Source organism: Electrophorus electricus, chromosome 7 (assembly GCF_041902795.1).
Source record: "Electrophorus electricus isolate QZ-2024a chromosome 7, ASM4190279v1, whole genome shotgun sequence".
Taxonomy (NCBI): Eukaryota; Metazoa; Chordata; class Actinopteri; order Gymnotiformes; family Gymnotidae; genus Electrophorus; species Electrophorus electricus.
In genome coordinates this window covers 1,597,501-1,615,365 of record NC_137503.1, presented here as the reverse complement: position 1 = coordinate 1,615,365, position 17,865 = coordinate 1,597,501, and the positions used below count along the sequence as shown (strand labels likewise).

Here is a 17,865-nt window from a genome sequence, read left to right as displayed (position 1 = left end):
TTACATACAGATTACATACAGATTACAGAGTACATACAGATGAATACAGACTACTAGATACAGTCTGAATAGGAATTATAGTCCTTTTCACACACTATTTGTAATTGGCTCACTGTCCAAACACTTAGTGTACTGTCCAAACATTTAGTGTACTGTCCAAACACTTAGTGTACTGTCCAAACACACATGATCTTGTGTTCATAACTCTTCTGTTCAGGGTGTTTTACATGATCTAAAGAAACCCAGGAAGAGAGAAACTCAACCAAGAAACACGCCAACCAAGAGCAGTCAAAGTTTCCACTAAAAGGATGAAGGGTTCTCAACATATTCCTACATATTCCTACATATTTTACATATTCCTACATATTCCTACATATCTTACATATTCCTACATATTCCTACATATCCTTACATATCCCTACATATCCCTACATATTCTTACATATCTCTACATATCCTGTCACGGAACGCTCGGCTTCCACGAGTCACGTGGCTTGGCCAGCCACGTGCAGTAGGAGGCCACGCCTGCACACACCTGTACTTCGTTTTGTCTGTGTGTATTTAAACTCACGTCAGGGTGTGCGGCGTCATTGATCATTTTGGATGTAATGTCTGAATGTAACGTGTTTGTTAGATGTATCCTTGTGTATCGTGTTTGTTTAACGTCAATCGTTTCTTGTTCATGTTTATTGTTTGTAATGCGTGAGTGCCGCTGTAGTTTGTGTTATTAAATGTTCATCTCTGTTGAAGAAGTCTGTGCGTCCTGCCTCGCGCCCTGCGGCACTCGGGGCGACACACGTTACGTATCCCTACATGCGGCGTTGAATTTGATGGCTGTGTTTATCTTAAGGCCGTAATGGCTTATTTTCATTCCTGACAGTGACTTTTTTCCTGTTCCTGTTACACATTTTTCGGTGTGAGTGTCTGGGTCTGTGTGTGTGTGTGTGTGTGTGTGTGTGTGTGTGTGTGTGTGTGTGTGAGTGTGAGAGAGAGAGAGAGAGAGAATAAATGAATCTCCCAAATAAACTATAATGCTAAGAGACCTTAAACTGTCAAACTGTTATCTTAAAACGATCTTAAAATTACTGTAACTTGAATACATATAAACATTGTGAGGCTTCACTATGCTAAGTACCAGTTCCTGGGGCAGTTTGTGAATTTGCTTTATTCACAAACCCCCGGATTCATCCAGGGGCTCAGATCGGATTCTCTCGTAACAGCTCACACGGGTGGTGTGTGCACATCGCGTGTTTGTGGCAGGTTCTGAACCACATGTACCAACATATACTGCCGTGATGTGGGAGTGTAAGTTCTCTCCACGATACAGAACTGTCACTGTGGGAAGATGATGTGAGCAGAACAGTTGACGTTCAGTTGAGATTCACTTGAGGTCCGGTGGAGGTCCGTTTTTTAGCTGGAGAGCGAAGGGCCAAAAGCTCAGATTGTTACCGTGGTTACAGCTTTGTAGAGAAAGCCAGTATCTCTGTGGCCACGCCCCCTCTGTCTGTATCTATGTGGCCACGCCCGCTGTTTCTGTATCTCTGTGGCCATGCCTACTCTTTCTGTAACTCTGAGGTGACAACACCCCTCTCTGTCTACCGTAGTAGAGTATGAGTCAGACTGCTGTGTGTGTGTGTGTGTGTGTGTGTGTGCGAGGATCAGGGCCGGATGCTCCACCCACTAAGAACCTCATCACGCTCTCTCTGCCCTCCTGTTCTCTGCTGTGGCATCAGTTTCTCTCAGCTCTTCCTCCTCCTCTTCCTCACGCCTCCGTGGGCTAATCTTTACACCAGCTGGGTGAACTGTCACTCTAACCTAATGCTGCATTCTCCTGCTCCTTTTCTCCACCTACAGTCATTTTAGACCATTACTGTAATTGTCTCGTTTGGTTGTAATTGTCTCGTTTGGTTTTAATTGTCTTGTTTCTAATTGTCTCATCTTGTAACTGTCTTGTCTTGTAATTGTCTTTTTTGGTTGTGATTGTCTCATTTGGTTGTAATTGTCTCCTTTGGTAATTGTCTCGTCTTGTAATTGTCTTGTTTGGTTGTAATTGTCTTGTCTTGTGTATTATAGAAACAAGCAGTGAAAACTAAATGGGACATTTGTGTCTATAAGTCAAATGTGGCATTTTTACTATAATTTGAAATTGGTAAAAAGATAATGTGTGACAAGTCATGTTTTGCTGGACATTTGTGGCTATGGTTGTGATTATGGATGGGGCTTAGGGTTAGGGATTGAGTTTGAGTTAGGGTTAATTTAGAGTTAAGGTCTGAGTTAGGGTTAGCGTTAGGGTTAGGGTTAGTGTTAGGGTTTGCTTATGATTAGGGTTAATTTAGAGTTAAGGTTTGAGTTAGGGTAGGGGTTTGAGTTTGAGTTAGGGTTAGGGTTAGGCAAGACCTGCTAAAATATTTTATTGCTGCACCAGTAGTTTCATCTGTATCCCTGGAGCTGGTTTTCAGCTCATTTTCCTGAGTGGTGAGCAGCTGTGATGTGTGTGTGTGTGTGTGTGTGTGTGTGTGTGTGTGTGTGTGTGTGTGTGTGTGTGTGTGTGTGTGTGTGAGTGAACCTGTTATGCCATCTGCTAGTGCTGAAGTTCATTTTGCCCTCATGCTTATGTTTAATGTACTTTATTCACAGTGCTGAATAATACAACCCATCCTGCTCTAGAGATCTCTCTCTCCCTCTCTCTCTCTCCCTCTCTCTCTCTCTCTCGCTCTCTCTCCCTCTCTCTCACTCCCTCTCTCTCTCTCTCTCTCGCTCTCTCTCCCTCTCTCTCACTCTCTCACTCCCTCTCTCTCTCTCACTCTCTCTCCCCCCTCTCTCTCTCTCTCTCTCTCTCTCTCTCTCTCTCTCTCTCTCTCTCTCTCTCCCTCTCCCCCCTCTCTCTCTCTCTCTCCTCCTCTCACTCTCTGTCTCACTCTATTCCAACTCCCTCTCTCTCGCTCTCTCTGTTCCACCCTCATCTATCTGCCTCTCTCTCTCTCTCTCTCTCTCCTCCCTCTCTCTCTCCCTCTCTCTCTCCATCTCTCTCTGTGTGTGGGGAAAGGTCTTACTGATTCATTAATTAACAGATTAACTTTTGAGTTACTAACTCTCTTGTTCTGAAGTGATTAAGAGTTCACTGAGAACTGAGAATGCCCAGAGCTGCTATGTGTATATCACGCACACGCACACACACACACACGCACACACACACACGCACACGCACACACGCGCACACACACACACACACACACACACACACACATTGGGAGCAGATAATGTGCAGTAGCAGCACTTTTCCCCCGTTAGATTGTAATTATGCACTTTGTTCATTTCATTTTAGAGAGAGCCATGGTGTTGTCACAGAACAGTTGAAGTAAAGTGGCACACTTATCAAAGAGGACTGTGCAGAACTAGCAGTGATATTTTGAAATGTATTATTAAAGAAGGGAGAGTGAAAAAGAGAGGCAGGGTGAGAGAGAGAAATGGAGGAAGAACGAGAGGGAGAGAGACAAAGAGATGGAGGAAAACAGAGAGAGAGAGAGAGAGAGAGAGAGAGAGAGAGAGAGAGAGAGAGAGAGAGAGAGAGAGAGATGGCCTTCTTTAAATAACTGTTTGGGGCCCAGGCTGCACATGACTGACTCTGCGCTGCAGTGTCAGAGAAGCCTGGCATGACGCTATCCCATGATGCTCTGCATTTGGAGCAGCTGTTTGGCTGCATGCGGAGGTTCAGCCGTGCCCTCTCTGCAGAGTCTCACAAACAAGTGGGAGAAAACTTCAGGAGATAAAGGAAAGAGAGAATGAGAAACAGGCGAGTGTGTGGGAGTGCAGTGGACTCAAGAAAGAGCCCAATCTCTTCCACAGGTAGGGGGTGTGGCATTTATGGCATTTAGCTGACACTTTTATCCAAAGTGAGGATTAAAGGTCCTACTCAGGGGCCTGACAGAGGCAACTTGGCAGGACTTGAACTGGCAACCTTCTGATTACTAGACAAGTACCTGTGAGATACAAGGTGTGTTAGCGTGTGTGTTAGAGTTAGGGGGTGTGTTGTGGAGTGTTGGGGTATGTTAGGTGACCTGTCTCCTGCGAGGTCTGTCCTGCCTGTTTCCAGCTCCTATGTGACGGTCTCTTTCCTCTTCTACGCTGAGCGTGGGGTGTGTGGCCTGTAAGTGCTGGTGTGTGACTCAGTGGAAGTGGGCGGGCTTGGAGTGAAGGGGGCGGAGCTGGTGTTAAGGTGGTGACATTGACTGACAGCTCCAGCTGCTACTGTCCTCCTTCCTCCTACCAATTTCAGAGAGCTCTGATCCTGATAGCTAACATCCATCTGAGGGTAAGGGTGTGTATGTGTGGGGGGGGGGGGGTCCAAACAGTACATCTCTAACCAGCAATGTGTCTGATTGGTGTGGTGCATGCTGGGATGTCTTTCATGCTAAGGGCTGGTGTTTTCAGGGGCAGCCTGCTATTTGAGTCCTGCAACTTTATTGTTGGTGTTTGACAGACACACACATCCCATATTTAGTGCTAACAGGACGGGGACTGGGTGGCTCTGTAACAGCCTGTGCCATCTCCCATGGCAACTGTAATTACCCCATCAGTTAAAGAAGCTAATAATAATAACGAGAGAAAGCAGCAGATGTGCTAGCGGTTCATATTTTCTGTTATTGATCATATCGGGTTCTTTGTCTCTTCACCCGCCTACAGTATCCAATCGGCTTTGAAGCAGAGGAGCTTCCTGCCGTGCATCGATTGGTAGAGAACACACTTTTATTCATTCTCCTACCACTGACAGAGATATCTGGGTTAGGAAGCTCCGACCCCCTCCGGTTGTCGTCATGTTAGCCGTGGGTACGATCACGAGGTGGTCGGCTCGCCGAATCTCCCTGCAAGACTTGGTGATAAAGCGGCGGTTAATCAACGTGTCGGACATGGGAACGGGTGAAACCCCGTCGGTGTTGTGTGAGGGTATGCACGCAGAGAGCTGGGATGTTCTGATCCAAAGCGCAATACTAAACCTGCACTATATCAGTTTTTGGGACAGTTTTCGGTATAAGATTCTTCTGTAAGTTGGCCATTTGTACCTTTATTCAGAACGTGTGCCGCTCATATCTGGGGACCTCCATACGTGACACACGTTAGGGTTTACACCTCTCCTGTCCAGTGGTTTAAGACCTGAGGAAACCCTGAACTGTGCAGTTTCCTGGGTCTCAAAGACTCAGAACAAACCGACCAGAGTAGAAACGCAACTACTGATTTCTGGAGTTGAAAGACTGGTTCATCTTTCTTCTGCGTTAGCCATTTGCGTTATTAGCAGTGTGTGATTTATGAGTTCTGTTGTTACATTATATGCTGTGTGCATGTAGTTATGTTCTTATATTGCAGCTTTGTGGCTTTTTGTTTGTGTGTGTGTGTGTGTGTGTATGTGTGTGTGTGTGTGTGAGTGGGTGTTTGTGTGAGTGTGTGTGTGGAGGGGTGTTAAAACATCTGTTTATGTTCTCTAACGTTAGCCAAGACAGGGCTGTTGGGCTGAATCAGAACATGGATAGTGGTGGAAATGTCTGTCCTTGTTAAACACATAAACAACGTTACCCGGCTGTTTTGTTCAGTGGAGGTGCTGTGAGCTGCATTAGCAGTCTGATCTGTTAACAGTCTGATCAAAGGCGAACAGATGGTGAACAGATCCTGTCTGTTACCTTTGGACATTTAACGTAGCTGCTAATGTAGACATTTAACGTAGCTGCTAACCTACATATTTAACTTATCCGAAGTCCAATTTGCTGATTTGTGGAGTCGTGGGGTGAAATGGAGATATAATCCTCCCAGTTTTGCGGATAATAAATCTGGACCTGGGTCCTGTGGGTGGGGGAACAGGGATGTTGGACAGAGGCAGGACATTATGGCTGGTGTCAGAGCTGCTGTGAGTGTCCATGACGCGTTACTGTGTTTGGGCCTGCTACATCAGCACTTGGTCTGCATTGCCATGGCTGCACACAGATTTATGGGGGATGGTGGTGTGTGTTGGGGGCAGTAAAACGATGTGGGAATGTGGGAGGTGTTTACACACACCACACTCACCACTGAAGAGTTATTCAGTAACTGAGTTGCCACTCAGGTCTGATTTGTACTGGGCGTGTCTGTGAAGACTGAAGGGTGCAATCATGAAAACGATGGAGTTAGCGCTCCACGGTCCAAACCTCATTCTGTTCTTAAAAGCTCATCGGAACTTGAGCACTCATAAACAGAAGGGAAGTTCATTTTTAATGCCATTTTTATAGAGGTTCACTGCGAAGGAACAATTCTACGTGGTGTTAAGGTGTCCCAAAGTGTCCTGTAAGTCCTGTAAATCCTGTAAATCCTAATGGGATTATTGCTCAGTATCACAGCGCGAGAATATCTTCCTCCAGGCCATGTTCCTGCTGGGATGCCAGGCGGAAGGAGGCTGGAGGAACCCAGCGCTGCCTCATGTTGTTTAGACGTTTCCGAGTCTCAGTCACAATAAGCAGGGCCGTCCGAGAGCTGGACAGGTTTCCCACCACTGTTCCCAGGGGTGGTGGAACGGAAGCGAAGCCGCAACACGGAAAACAGCAAAACATGAATGGAGCCAGGAGCACGGGGGCGCAGTGAGACAGCGGAGACAATGTGGACATTCTTTTACCCAACACTTGTAAAAGTGAACTGCAAAGTGGGACATGTGTCCTCTCCGCACGTTATGATGGCATCTCGTACTTCAGATGGAGAGGGAATACTTTAGAACCCCTGTTTGCATCTTGCAGGTGTCTGCTTTAGAATCAAACCTTTTCGCCGTTGGTCTGCATCCCAGTAATTCCAGAGGAATTTGGACCTTGAACTGCACAAATGCCCCAGCTTTTATATGCCCACTGATGCTGCATTCGACCACTTCTACCATTTCTTTAGACTGCTAACTACGTAAGACACAATTCAGAAATGAAAATGTTCCTGACATATTTAAGCCCATATGTCCAGGACCTCAGGGAGCCATTGGTGCAGCCTGTTCCTTTAGCGTGTAGGACGCATGCTCTGCTACTGGTAAATATCGTCCACCCCCCCTTCAGACACAGAGCCGTCCTGAGCACACAGACTCAGCCAGACTGGAACTGCTGTCCTGTTAATAATTAAAGGCTGTTAGCCTCGAGGTGTTTAGATGCTTGTGTCTTTAACGTTAATGGCACGTTAATCATTTTCCCTGATATCACAGTGCTATCAGATATGTCTGAGGTCTGATATGTCTTTATTTATTCTGCTTTAGCAGCAAAACAAGGTGTAAAAATGTCAGAAATTAGTAGAATGTTATGGTAGTTCATTTGAAGTCACTGAGATTACTAAGCAAGTGTTTACAGCGGTTAAGAAAACTCTGGGTGTGATGGAAACAGACCGGGAGAGATGGCCCAGTCTGTGACCACACACACATATTCATGTAGCTCCCCGTCTTCTGTGTTGTGTGTGAGTAAGAGAAAGAACACAAGTGTCCGCTGGGAAAGCAGTCTAAGCACTTCAACCGCAACCTGTGACCTCCCTGCTTGTGTGTCATACCTTGTCCTGAGATTGACTTACAAAGTGTCAGGTGTGTGTGTGTGTGTGTGTGTGTGTGTGTGTGTGTGTGTGTGTGTGTGTGTGTGTATGTGTGTGTGTGTGTATGTGTGTGTGTGTGTATGTGTGTGTGTGTGTGTGTGTGTGTGTGTGTGTGTGTGTGTGTGTGTGTGTGTGTGTGTGTGTGCGTGTGTGTGTGTGTATGTATGTGTGTGTGTAACTAACCGCATTAGCCACAGGAATAGTTCATACTCGGGCTACTTGGTAGTGAGCTGAGATATTTGTTCAGAGGTTTGAGTGGTTCACCGGCCAACTCCAGGGTTCAGACAATATTACACAGCTTACAATATTACACACAAAGTACATAGTAGTGTAGTACTGAAGTGTGTGTAAGACCGCACGTCATCTCCATGGTGCTTTCATGCTCTTCGGCTCAGCTCCACACCGTGCACACCGGCCCCTTTTTCAAGTCAGGTTCGGTAACAGTGAAAACTCACATCAGAGTCACGTCTCAGCCACTACGATATCACTCAGCATATTAAATTCAATCTGCATGTGAAATGTGAGCTTTACGTGTGCTGTCTGGCCTGGCGTCTGCGACCATGGGACATTACACCGCCTCACTGCGCTGACATCACAACCGGATGTGTGATGACTGCCGAAGATGTTCAGTTGGGAGAGTGCCGATATTGGAAACCTTTGATCCATCCTGGGAGGCGGCCGGAATGGGACGGCCAAGTGGGACGCGTTGGGCGGCCAAGCTGGGAATGAAGGAGATTGGCACAGATAGTTCATATTCCCCTCAAAAGAACGCAGGCATGATGTCAGCGTTAAGCTATTGTGTCACTTCAAGAATAGATCAGCCTTAACGTAAAATCGGACCTAAAGTAAAATCAGACTCCGTAACAGTAACACACGTCGCACTTTGCTTCAGTTCTAAGTCCATTTACATGAAAAAATCTATGAGATGTTATTGTAAACGTGAAGGCCGAGCTAACGTGTGTGTGTGCGTTAAGGAAGGAGTCGGTCATGTGACGCAGCTTCGTGCTTGTTGGCTCTCTCGCTGGCAGAAGGGAACTTTAGCTGCTGTGTTGAGACTTTGCTCTGAGGACAAAGTTTCAGGAGCTTTATGACAGAACCTGGTGGGTTGGTCACGCCAGGACACTCCAGCTCGGCTATCTCTCTCTCTCTCTCTCTCTCTCTCTCTCTCTCTCCCTCTTTCTAGCTGCCTGTCTGTCTCCTCACCTGTCTCTGGTTAGGCACTCTGTTGCTGGAGCTACTCCTCACATTTTTCCCCACACACTCCCATCACTAACACCACCACATCACCATCATCATCGTCACAGTTGCCATGCTGTGTTGTGGACTGTGTGGGTGTCCCAGCCTGCTGCCTCTGACCTCTGTGTCTGGCTCGCCTGGCGTGAGTTTGGGAGTCTCACACACGCGTGCGCTCTGAGGAAGTGACATGTGTGAAAGCTGCCAGGCATGTTGATATAGTGCCGGCGTGGTCTGGTGGATTCTCAGTGGATGGGTCTACAGTGATTGTGGGAGTGTTTACAACCCCTTCTGCCTTCCTGGAGGGTCTCGTTATTGAGCCCTGGGGTGTGTGTGTGTGTGTGTGTGTGTGTGTGTGTGTGTGTGTGTGTGTGTGTGTGTGTGTGTGTGTGTGTGTGTGTGTGTGTGTGTGTGTGTGTGTGTGTGTGTGTGTGTGTGTGTGTGTGCCTGCCCGGGTTTGTTGCAATTACGTTAGAGAACAAAACGGCCCTAGCTGGCTTTGGTTCAGCCGTTCTCCCTGTGCTCTTATCGGTCCTCCACACCGAACAGCCTGTGGCTGTTGCCCTGCTGGTGTAGTTCCAGGTCATGTTGGCCACCTGCCCCGCACATGGACATCCCCAGCCCTGCTGGGAGGCAGTGGGGGTGGCTCACACACCAGGGTGGGATGTGTGCGTGTGTGTATCCAACATCGTACAGAGATCCCTGCATAATTTAAACATGACCACCTTTGCCTGAGTGGTTTCTAACCTTTTTTTTTCTAATTCTCTCGTCAGAATTTAGTCAATCTGCACTGCAGCACCACGTGTAGTGAGTCTGGAGAGAATCCTCCATTCGGTTTTTTGTCCTTCCTCTGGAGTGGAGAGGGTGTGTGTTCACACAGGGAGGGTCAGAGTTCACCCAGGGAGGGTCAGAGATCACCGAGGGAGGGTCAGAGCTCACCCAGGGAGGGTCAGAGTTCACCCAGGGAGGGTCCGGGTTCACACAGGAGTCTTGCGCATCCCTCAGGCTATGTCTCACCACTCACCTTTACAGTAACCCGCGGTTACCAAGCTCACGTCCTGACTGGCTGCAGTACTGTGTGGGCTGATGCGTCTGCTGTTCCTGCACCTGATTGGATGTGATAGTTACCTGATGTGTTTGCCTCAGTCACGTGGCATGTGGAAGTGTGCGTCTGGGCTGTAGTGTCCACAGAGGAACTTTAGGACACCACAAAGACAACAGACAGACAAGCAGCCATGCAGGTCCTGTGGCTGTGAGTATCATATAAATCATTAACATTTCCACTGGAAAGTTAAAAGATTAAAGCAATCAAACACACCTGATTACCGTGACCAGATTAAAGAGGTCACATACAATATACCAACATGTAAACGCATATTTATACACACACATATTTATATTTAACAGGCATAGCAGAAAGGCATCTGAGTGTTATATACCACGTCCTTGGGTTATATGAAACGTTCTTGGACATTTCACACAAGTTGTTTGATGTGTGACAGTTAGTGACATGATTGTAACGTCGTCCGTCAGAGGGAACCAGACGTGAGCGCTGTGCTTCACATGCACCTCCACCTGCGTAGTTTGGGGTTCGTTTTGGTCTTGTCTTTCTCTCTGGCTAAATGTTTCATACGCTGTACCTAAATCCCAGGAATGGTGACTCCAGGCAGGGATATCAGCTGCATTCAGAGTGATGTAAGTTGAGTGAGTGATAATGGAGCAGGTGCGATGCAGACAGGACTGCAGGGCTTCTCTCGGCATCTCATTCTACTTAACTGTATGCTTGTCATAACTCAACCGAATAAATGCTTTTGAATATGGACTGCCAAATGCCCAGGAAATGACTGTGGCACACAAACACACACACACACACACACACACACACACACACACACACACACACACACACACATACACACTCACTCACACACGCACGCACGCACACACACACTCACTCACACACACACACACTCACACTCACACACACGCACACACACACACGCTCACTCACACACACACACACACACACACACACACACTCACTCACACACACACTCACACACACACTCACTCACACACACACACACTCACACTCACACTCACACACACGCACACACACGCACACACACACACGCTCACTCACACACGCTCACTCACACACACACACACACACACACACACACATGCATCTGTGTGTCCCAGGAGTGAAACCCAGATGTGTGTCTGCCCAGGCAATGACTGTGTCAGTTCACACTGTATTACGTCCATTAGGTTACCTCCATAATCCAGGTCCACACTGGGTTCGGTCCATAATCCAGGTCCACACTGGGTTAGGTCCATAATTCAGGTCCACACTGGGTTAGGTCCATAATCCAGGTCCACACTGGGTTAGGTCCATAATCCAGGTCCAGGGTGGATTAGGTCATCCATCACAGAAGAGCAGAAACACACTTATATAATTCCTAGAGGACAGAGATTCAATTCTGTGACATCATGGGCCTAAAGTCATCAGTTCAAATCAAAGGCACTTCATTAAAATCCAGATCTTTTAAAGATTTGGAGTGTCTTTCAGTAACCATCTGTATGAGGTATAGAACCTGAATCTGAAGGTCTCTGTAGGGGGCTGGATGGATGGATAGATGGATAGATGGATGGATGGATGGGTGGGTGGGTGGGTGGATGGATGGATGGGTGGGTGGATGGATGGATGGATGGATGGATGACTGTCCAACACGGCCTGTTACTCTGGAAATGCCTGCATGCATATTAATTTCAACAATGAATGCGGTCAAATATACCAGTGCTCAATAAACAGTTTCATTCATTATTAACAGTGTTCTCAATAAACACTTCTTCCATATGATAATATGGCCCACTAACAAGCTTTTGTTGCTAAGCAACACAACAGCAAAGCCCAATCTATTCACGTGTGTGTGTGTATATCAAGGATTTTATAATGTCACTCAACACAGCTGGACTGCAGTTACCCATATAATAAGTTATTTTAACAGATATGTTAGTGGCCATAAGCACTAAAATACTTTGCCACTGGAAACGACAAATGTTTCATTCTGATGTTCAACAAACTGATCGGCGAGTCTTCTTGTGGGTTCTCCAGTGTAAGGCGGAATTCCTCTCTTACAAGACAAATTTCAGACTTAACAGAGACGTCCAAAAAAGGGGAACCTTCATGCCAGGATGTGCTGGTGGTCCATGTGTGTTGGAGATGGAGGCTCTACGAATGTTCATGTAGCAGAGCCACAAATGTCCTCAGTAAATCTCCGCACTGCAGTCACCATCCCTAGAATATTAGAATATATATACATGTTTGTTCCTGTACTGACTAAGTATTTATCAGAGGGATAACGTTTCCACAGAGACGGTAAAACACTCCTGTGACCTAAACCCCGTAAATGCAGGTGTGTGTGAGAAAAGCTTTAAATGCTGTAGGACAACACCGGAGTCTGGAGACACACGGGAGAAGGAACCCCAGACAGAGGAAACTGGCCGGGACCGTCCTCTCGAGGAGACATTAGCAGTGATATGGGGTCCAGTGACACAGCAGATTCAGGACCTGCTTCCTCTAGCCGTGCCACAGGCTCCTCGAGAGCTCCGTGAGAGTTCCGCGAGATTTCCGCTCGCTCCCGGGTGTCTCGTGAGCCTACCCTTTGCCAAGGTTCTGGTTCACACAGAGCTTTATGGGAAAGAAGACGGGTGTTATTCTCAACTCACAGTGTCGTGTTTTTTCCCTTCCTTGTTTTGCCAGAGTAGTATTAGCCAGTTCCCATTGCAGTAGATCACGTCCAGACACACACACACACTCACACACTGGTACTCATCCAGTTGGCTTAATGATGGGTCTAAGTGCCAGCGTGTTCTGTCTACACACAAAACAAAGCCGCTTGTCTTCCAGGTTGGAGGATTGTGAACTCCAGCACAGAATATCATGTAATTATAGTTTTCGCCTAACGGTATATTAGGCTTCGTAATATTTGTAGTGTATATTTATTATTTATTGCGTCCTTACAGAACATCTTTTTTATAGGTTGTAGAGCCATTTTGTTAAATAATCAACAGACTATGTAATATTGTTTATAATAGCTAACGTATTACTCAACAATAATGACTCATTTATTTCCTAATTCATTCATTTATGCTCCCCAGTGTCTTAAACTCTGAACATAGCTGAAGGACTCTTTAAGTGACGTCTCTTCGAGTGCTCAAGTGCTCGAGTGTTCTCTTCACCACGTGGGTTCGTCTTGAAGGGTTTTGTTTAGCAATGCGCAGAGTGAAACCGAGGACACACACATGACCCTGCAATTGTGCTGAAGTAGACAGAGTGGAGCACAGGGAAGAGAGTGTGTGAGTGTGTGTGCTGGATTTTAGCACCTGTGTGAAATAGTTTTAGGATAATGTGGTTCCAGTGTGTGCTAGGGTCTTGCTTCCAGTCACGGGGTCCTGGTGCTCTTGGGATTTCCCTGTCTCACCAAACCAGCCCAGCCAAGCTAGTCAGCCCCTCAGATCCCTCAGAGGGCCTAACAACTTGTGTTGTGGTGTGTTGGCAGTGGTGGGTTGTGTTGTGAGTGGTGTGTCGTGTTGTGAGTGGTGTGTTGTGTTATGTGTGGTGTGTTGTGAGTGCTATGTTGTGTTATGTTGTGTGGCATGTTGTGAGCGGTGTGTCGTGTTGTGAGTGGTGTGTTGTGTTATGTGTGGTGTGTTGTGAGTGCTATGTTGTGTTATGTTGTGTGGCATGTTGTGAGCGGTGTGTTGTGGTGTTAGTGGTGTGTTGTGTTGTGAGTGGTGTGTTGTGGTGTGTTGTGTTGTGAGTGGTGTGTTGTGGTGTGTTGTGTTGTGAGTGGTATGGTGTGGTGTGCTGTGGTGTGCTGTGGTGTGGTGTGTTGTGGTGTGGTGTGTTGTGTTGTGGTGTGTTGTGTTGTGAGTGCTGTGTTGTGTTGTGAGTGCTGTGTTGTGTTGTGAGTGCTGTGTTGTGTTGTGAGTGGTGTGCTGTGAGTGGTGTCTTGTGAGCGGTGTGTTGTGGTGTTAGTGGTGTGTTGTGTTGTGAGTGGTGTGTTGTGGTGTGTTGTGTTGTGAGTGGTATGGTGTGGTGTGCTGTGGTGTGGTGTGTTGTGGTGTGGTGTGTTGTGTTGTGGTGTGTTGTGTTGTGAGTGCTGTGTTGTGTTGTGAGTGCTGTGTTGTGTTGTGAGTGGTGTGCTGTGAGTGGTGTCTTGTGAGCGGTGTGTTGTGGTGTTAGTGGTGTGTTGTGTTGTGAGTGGTGTGGTGTGTTGTGTTGTGGTGTGTTGTGTTGTGAGTGCTGTGTTGTGTTGTGAGTGCTGTGTTGTGTTGTGAGTGCTGTGTTGTGTTGTGAGTGGTGTGCTGTGAGTGGTGTCTTGTGAGTGGTGTGTTGTGTTGTGAGTGGTGTGCTGTGAGTGGTGTGTTGTGTTGTGAGTGGTGTGGTGTGTTGTGTTGTGGTGTGGTGTGTTATGAGTGATGTGTTGTGAGTTGTGTTATGAGTGATGTGTTGTGAGTTGTGTTATGAGTGATGTGTTGTGAGTGGTGTCTTGTGAGCAGTGTGTTGTGGTGTGTTGTGTTGTGAGTGGTGTGGTGTGTTGTGTTATGAGTGTTGTGTTGTGATGCAGTGTGTCGTGTTGTGAGTGGTGTGTGTTGTGTTGTGAGTGGTGTGTTGTGAGTGGTGTGTTGTGAGTGGTGTGTTGTGAGTGGTGTGTTGTGTTGTGAGTGGTGTGTTGTGGTGTATTGTGTGGTGAGCAGTGATGTATTGTGCTTCCCTGCATTTCACTCCCTCTTCTTTGTGGGAATTCTACATTAAAATTCCTTATTGGGAAAGACTCCTACATCCCCTTGTCTTAGCCGAGCCTTCTGTGGGGGACCCAGCTGTCTGTTCTCTCCGAGTGTGAGCATTTGATTGAGGCTGTGCTTTGGCACTTAGGTGATTAGGTAATTGGTTAATAGAGGCGTCTGATTCACCAGACATGCCTCAGAGGCAGAGATGGAGTGCCTGCCAGCCGGAGGGAAGGAGAGGGGAGGAGAGGGGAGGAGAGAGGTTGCTCAGGGGTCGCATCCCTCACCAAACAGCCTATTAGCACAAAACCATCCCTGAGGACACACTCACACACACACACACACACACACACACTCAAGGTCAGAGGTGTAAGGGTCTCTGCCAATTAAGTGAGGACTACTCACAAGGGGCCTATTCCACATCTGATCCCTTCAGTTATAATCAGACTAATTTATTTAGTTATAATCAGATGCGCATAAAGTACTTTATCTAATTAACACAGTGACATCATCATTCAGTCATGGAGTTACGGTGAGTAACAGAGTGAGCCAGAGCTACTTCAGCATGTAACGCTGCTGAATGGCTGCATATAATGTCGTACTGACGCCTGTATATATGATGTGATGAGTGTGATAGCTGGTTGACGTCAGGCTGATAGAAACTGATGCGTGTCTCTGATGTCATGTTTGTCTGTGCGGATTTCAGGTGCCTGGCCGTCGTAGCGTCAGCTGGTAGAGGTGTGTAGCAGAAGGAGTACCAACACAAGGCCATGGAGTCAAAGAGCAGGCAGACGGCTCGCCTCCACAGAGCAGCGGGTCTGCTGCTACTGCTGGAACTGGCCATACACACACACGGAGACAGTGAGTACTGTACACACACACACACACACACACACACACACACATACACACACAGAGACAGTGAGTACTGTACACACACACACACACACACACACACACAGAGACAGTGAGTACTGTACACACACACACACACACAGAGACAGTGAGTACTGTACACACACACACAGAGAGACAGTGAGTACTGTACACACACACACACAGAGACAGTGAGTACTGTACACACACACACACACACACACACATACACACACAGAGACAGTGAGTACTGTACACACACACACACACACACACACACACACACATACACATAGAGACAGTGAGTACTGTACACACACACACATACACATACACACACAGAGACAGTGAGTACTGTACACACACACACACACACACACACACACACACACATACACACACAGAGACAGTGAGTACTGTACACACACACACACACACATACACATACACACACAGAGACAGTGAGTACTGTACACACACACACACACACATACACATACACACACACACACACACACACAGACAGTGAGTACTGTAGACACACATGCACACACACACACCTACAAACACACACACAGACTGAGTACTGTAGACACACACACATACAGACACACACACTCACACACACAGACAGTGACTACTGTAGACACACACACACACGTGCAAACACAGACTGAGTACTGTAGACGCACGCGCGCGCACACGCATACACACACGCACACACACACACACACACTCACACACACATACACACACAGAGACAGTGAGTACTGTAGACACGCGCACACACACAGATAGTGAGTACTGCAGATACACACACACACACACATGCATTTACGCACATACACACACATTTACATTTATGGCATTTACGGACACACACACACACACACATACCACAAGGAACAAGACAGTAAGTACTGTGTAAACATTAACTTACACGAGTGCCTACATGTTCTGCAGTCAAGACTCCACTGAGCTATCAGTCCCTGTATACAGCTGTGGACATCTACATCTAAACTCTTTCGACACACACATTTTCAGTCCTTACACACCCATTCACACTTATCCTACACATAGTAACACTGTGTGCTTGTGTCCATGGCTGTTTGTGAGGTAAACTCCTGAATAACGAAAACGCACATTAAAAAACTCAGAAATTTGCCTTTTTTTCCATCTTTTTGTCAGTTTAAGCACTCTGTCCATCCAGATACACATCATTTATCATGGACATCTGCGTGGCGTCGTAAGCAACGTCGATCCCAAAGCGCCGAGCATCGTCGCGAGGGAAGTGACCGCTATCGGCGGAGCGGCGTTTGCGCATGCGCAGGGCAGTTAGGCTGGCCAGGTCTCGTTTACTCTGCACTGTCCTGAGGGGTCAGCTGCTCACACCTGTCGCGTCAAATGTGGGGGGCTTTTTAATGTTGGGGGATTAAGAAGGCAGAGCGAAAGATCGTCTGCTGGCTCGCGTTGCTCGGTAAACGTAACTTTACAGTCTGACAACTTCTTCTCTCAGCGAGATAGCGAGTGGTGCTCAGAGAAACACTTCAACACAGCGCCAGACATATTGAAGATGTACGTCGGCAGCCAGATTTGTTTTTTAACCACCGTAGCAGCTTTTGGTTAAAAAACATTTAAACGTTTCCAGACCAGATCAACACGGAATGTGTTTACGGCGCAGCGAGCCTTCGACTCTTGACACAGTAGCTGTGGCTATCCCTCTGAAGTGAAGATTACCGTGTTTCAGTGAAGTATTACGCTGAACGAAACCTCCAGTGCATGAGAACAACAAAAGCCTGATCATTAAGGAACAAGTCATTTAAAAATGAGGTTTTTTTCTCCTTTATTTGACTCTTCCAGGGTTTGTAGAAATAACCTGTAGTTTTTAACCTGGTAGTTTCCAGAGGTGATTACATCTCATCACTGCTGCTGTGACCCTCAGAGCCCTGCAGGGGCAGCAGAGAGGTAGAGGCAGAGAGGTGGAGGCAGAGAGGTGGAGGCAGAGAGGTAGAGGCAGAGAGGTAGAGGCAGAGAGGTAGAGGCAGAGAGGTGGAGGCAGAGAGGGAGAGGTAGAGGCAGAGAGGTGGAGGCAGAGAGGTAGAGACAGAGAGGTGGAGGCAGAGAGGTGGAGGCAGAGAGGTGGAGGCAGAGAGGTAGAGACAGAGAGGTAGAGGCAGAGAGGTAGAGTGCCATTAGCGGACTTCCCCTCCTGGACTGGGTGTGGTCCAGGGAGAAGACCCAGGTGGCTGTCACAGGGTCTGTGTATGAGGGCAGGACAGGACAGGACAGGACAGGACAGGACAGGACAGGACAGGACAGGACAGACAGTGTCCTGCAGCTGAGCCCAGCCGACCTGCTTAAGAGCACGGAGGAGGGATTGAGACAAGGACA

The 17,865-nt window shown here is 47.3% G+C and overlaps 1 protein-coding gene across 10 annotated transcripts in view; it reads left to right on the top strand.

Moving 5' to 3' along the window:
- ptprfa (protein tyrosine phosphatase receptor type Fa) overlaps positions 1 to 17,865 on the top strand; it is a 156,034-nt gene that overhangs the window by 38,247 nt on the left and 99,922 nt on the right. For all 10 annotated transcript variants that reach the window (XM_081718427.1, XM_081718426.1, XM_081718424.1 and 7 more), the window contains one exon: positions 15,305 to 15,459. In XM_081718427.1, coding sequence (XP_081574553.1) covers positions 15,369 to 15,459 — 91 coding nt within the window. In that variant the 5' untranslated portion in view covers positions 15,305 to 15,368. The remainder of the gene's footprint in view (positions 1 to 15,304; positions 15,460 to 17,865) is intronic.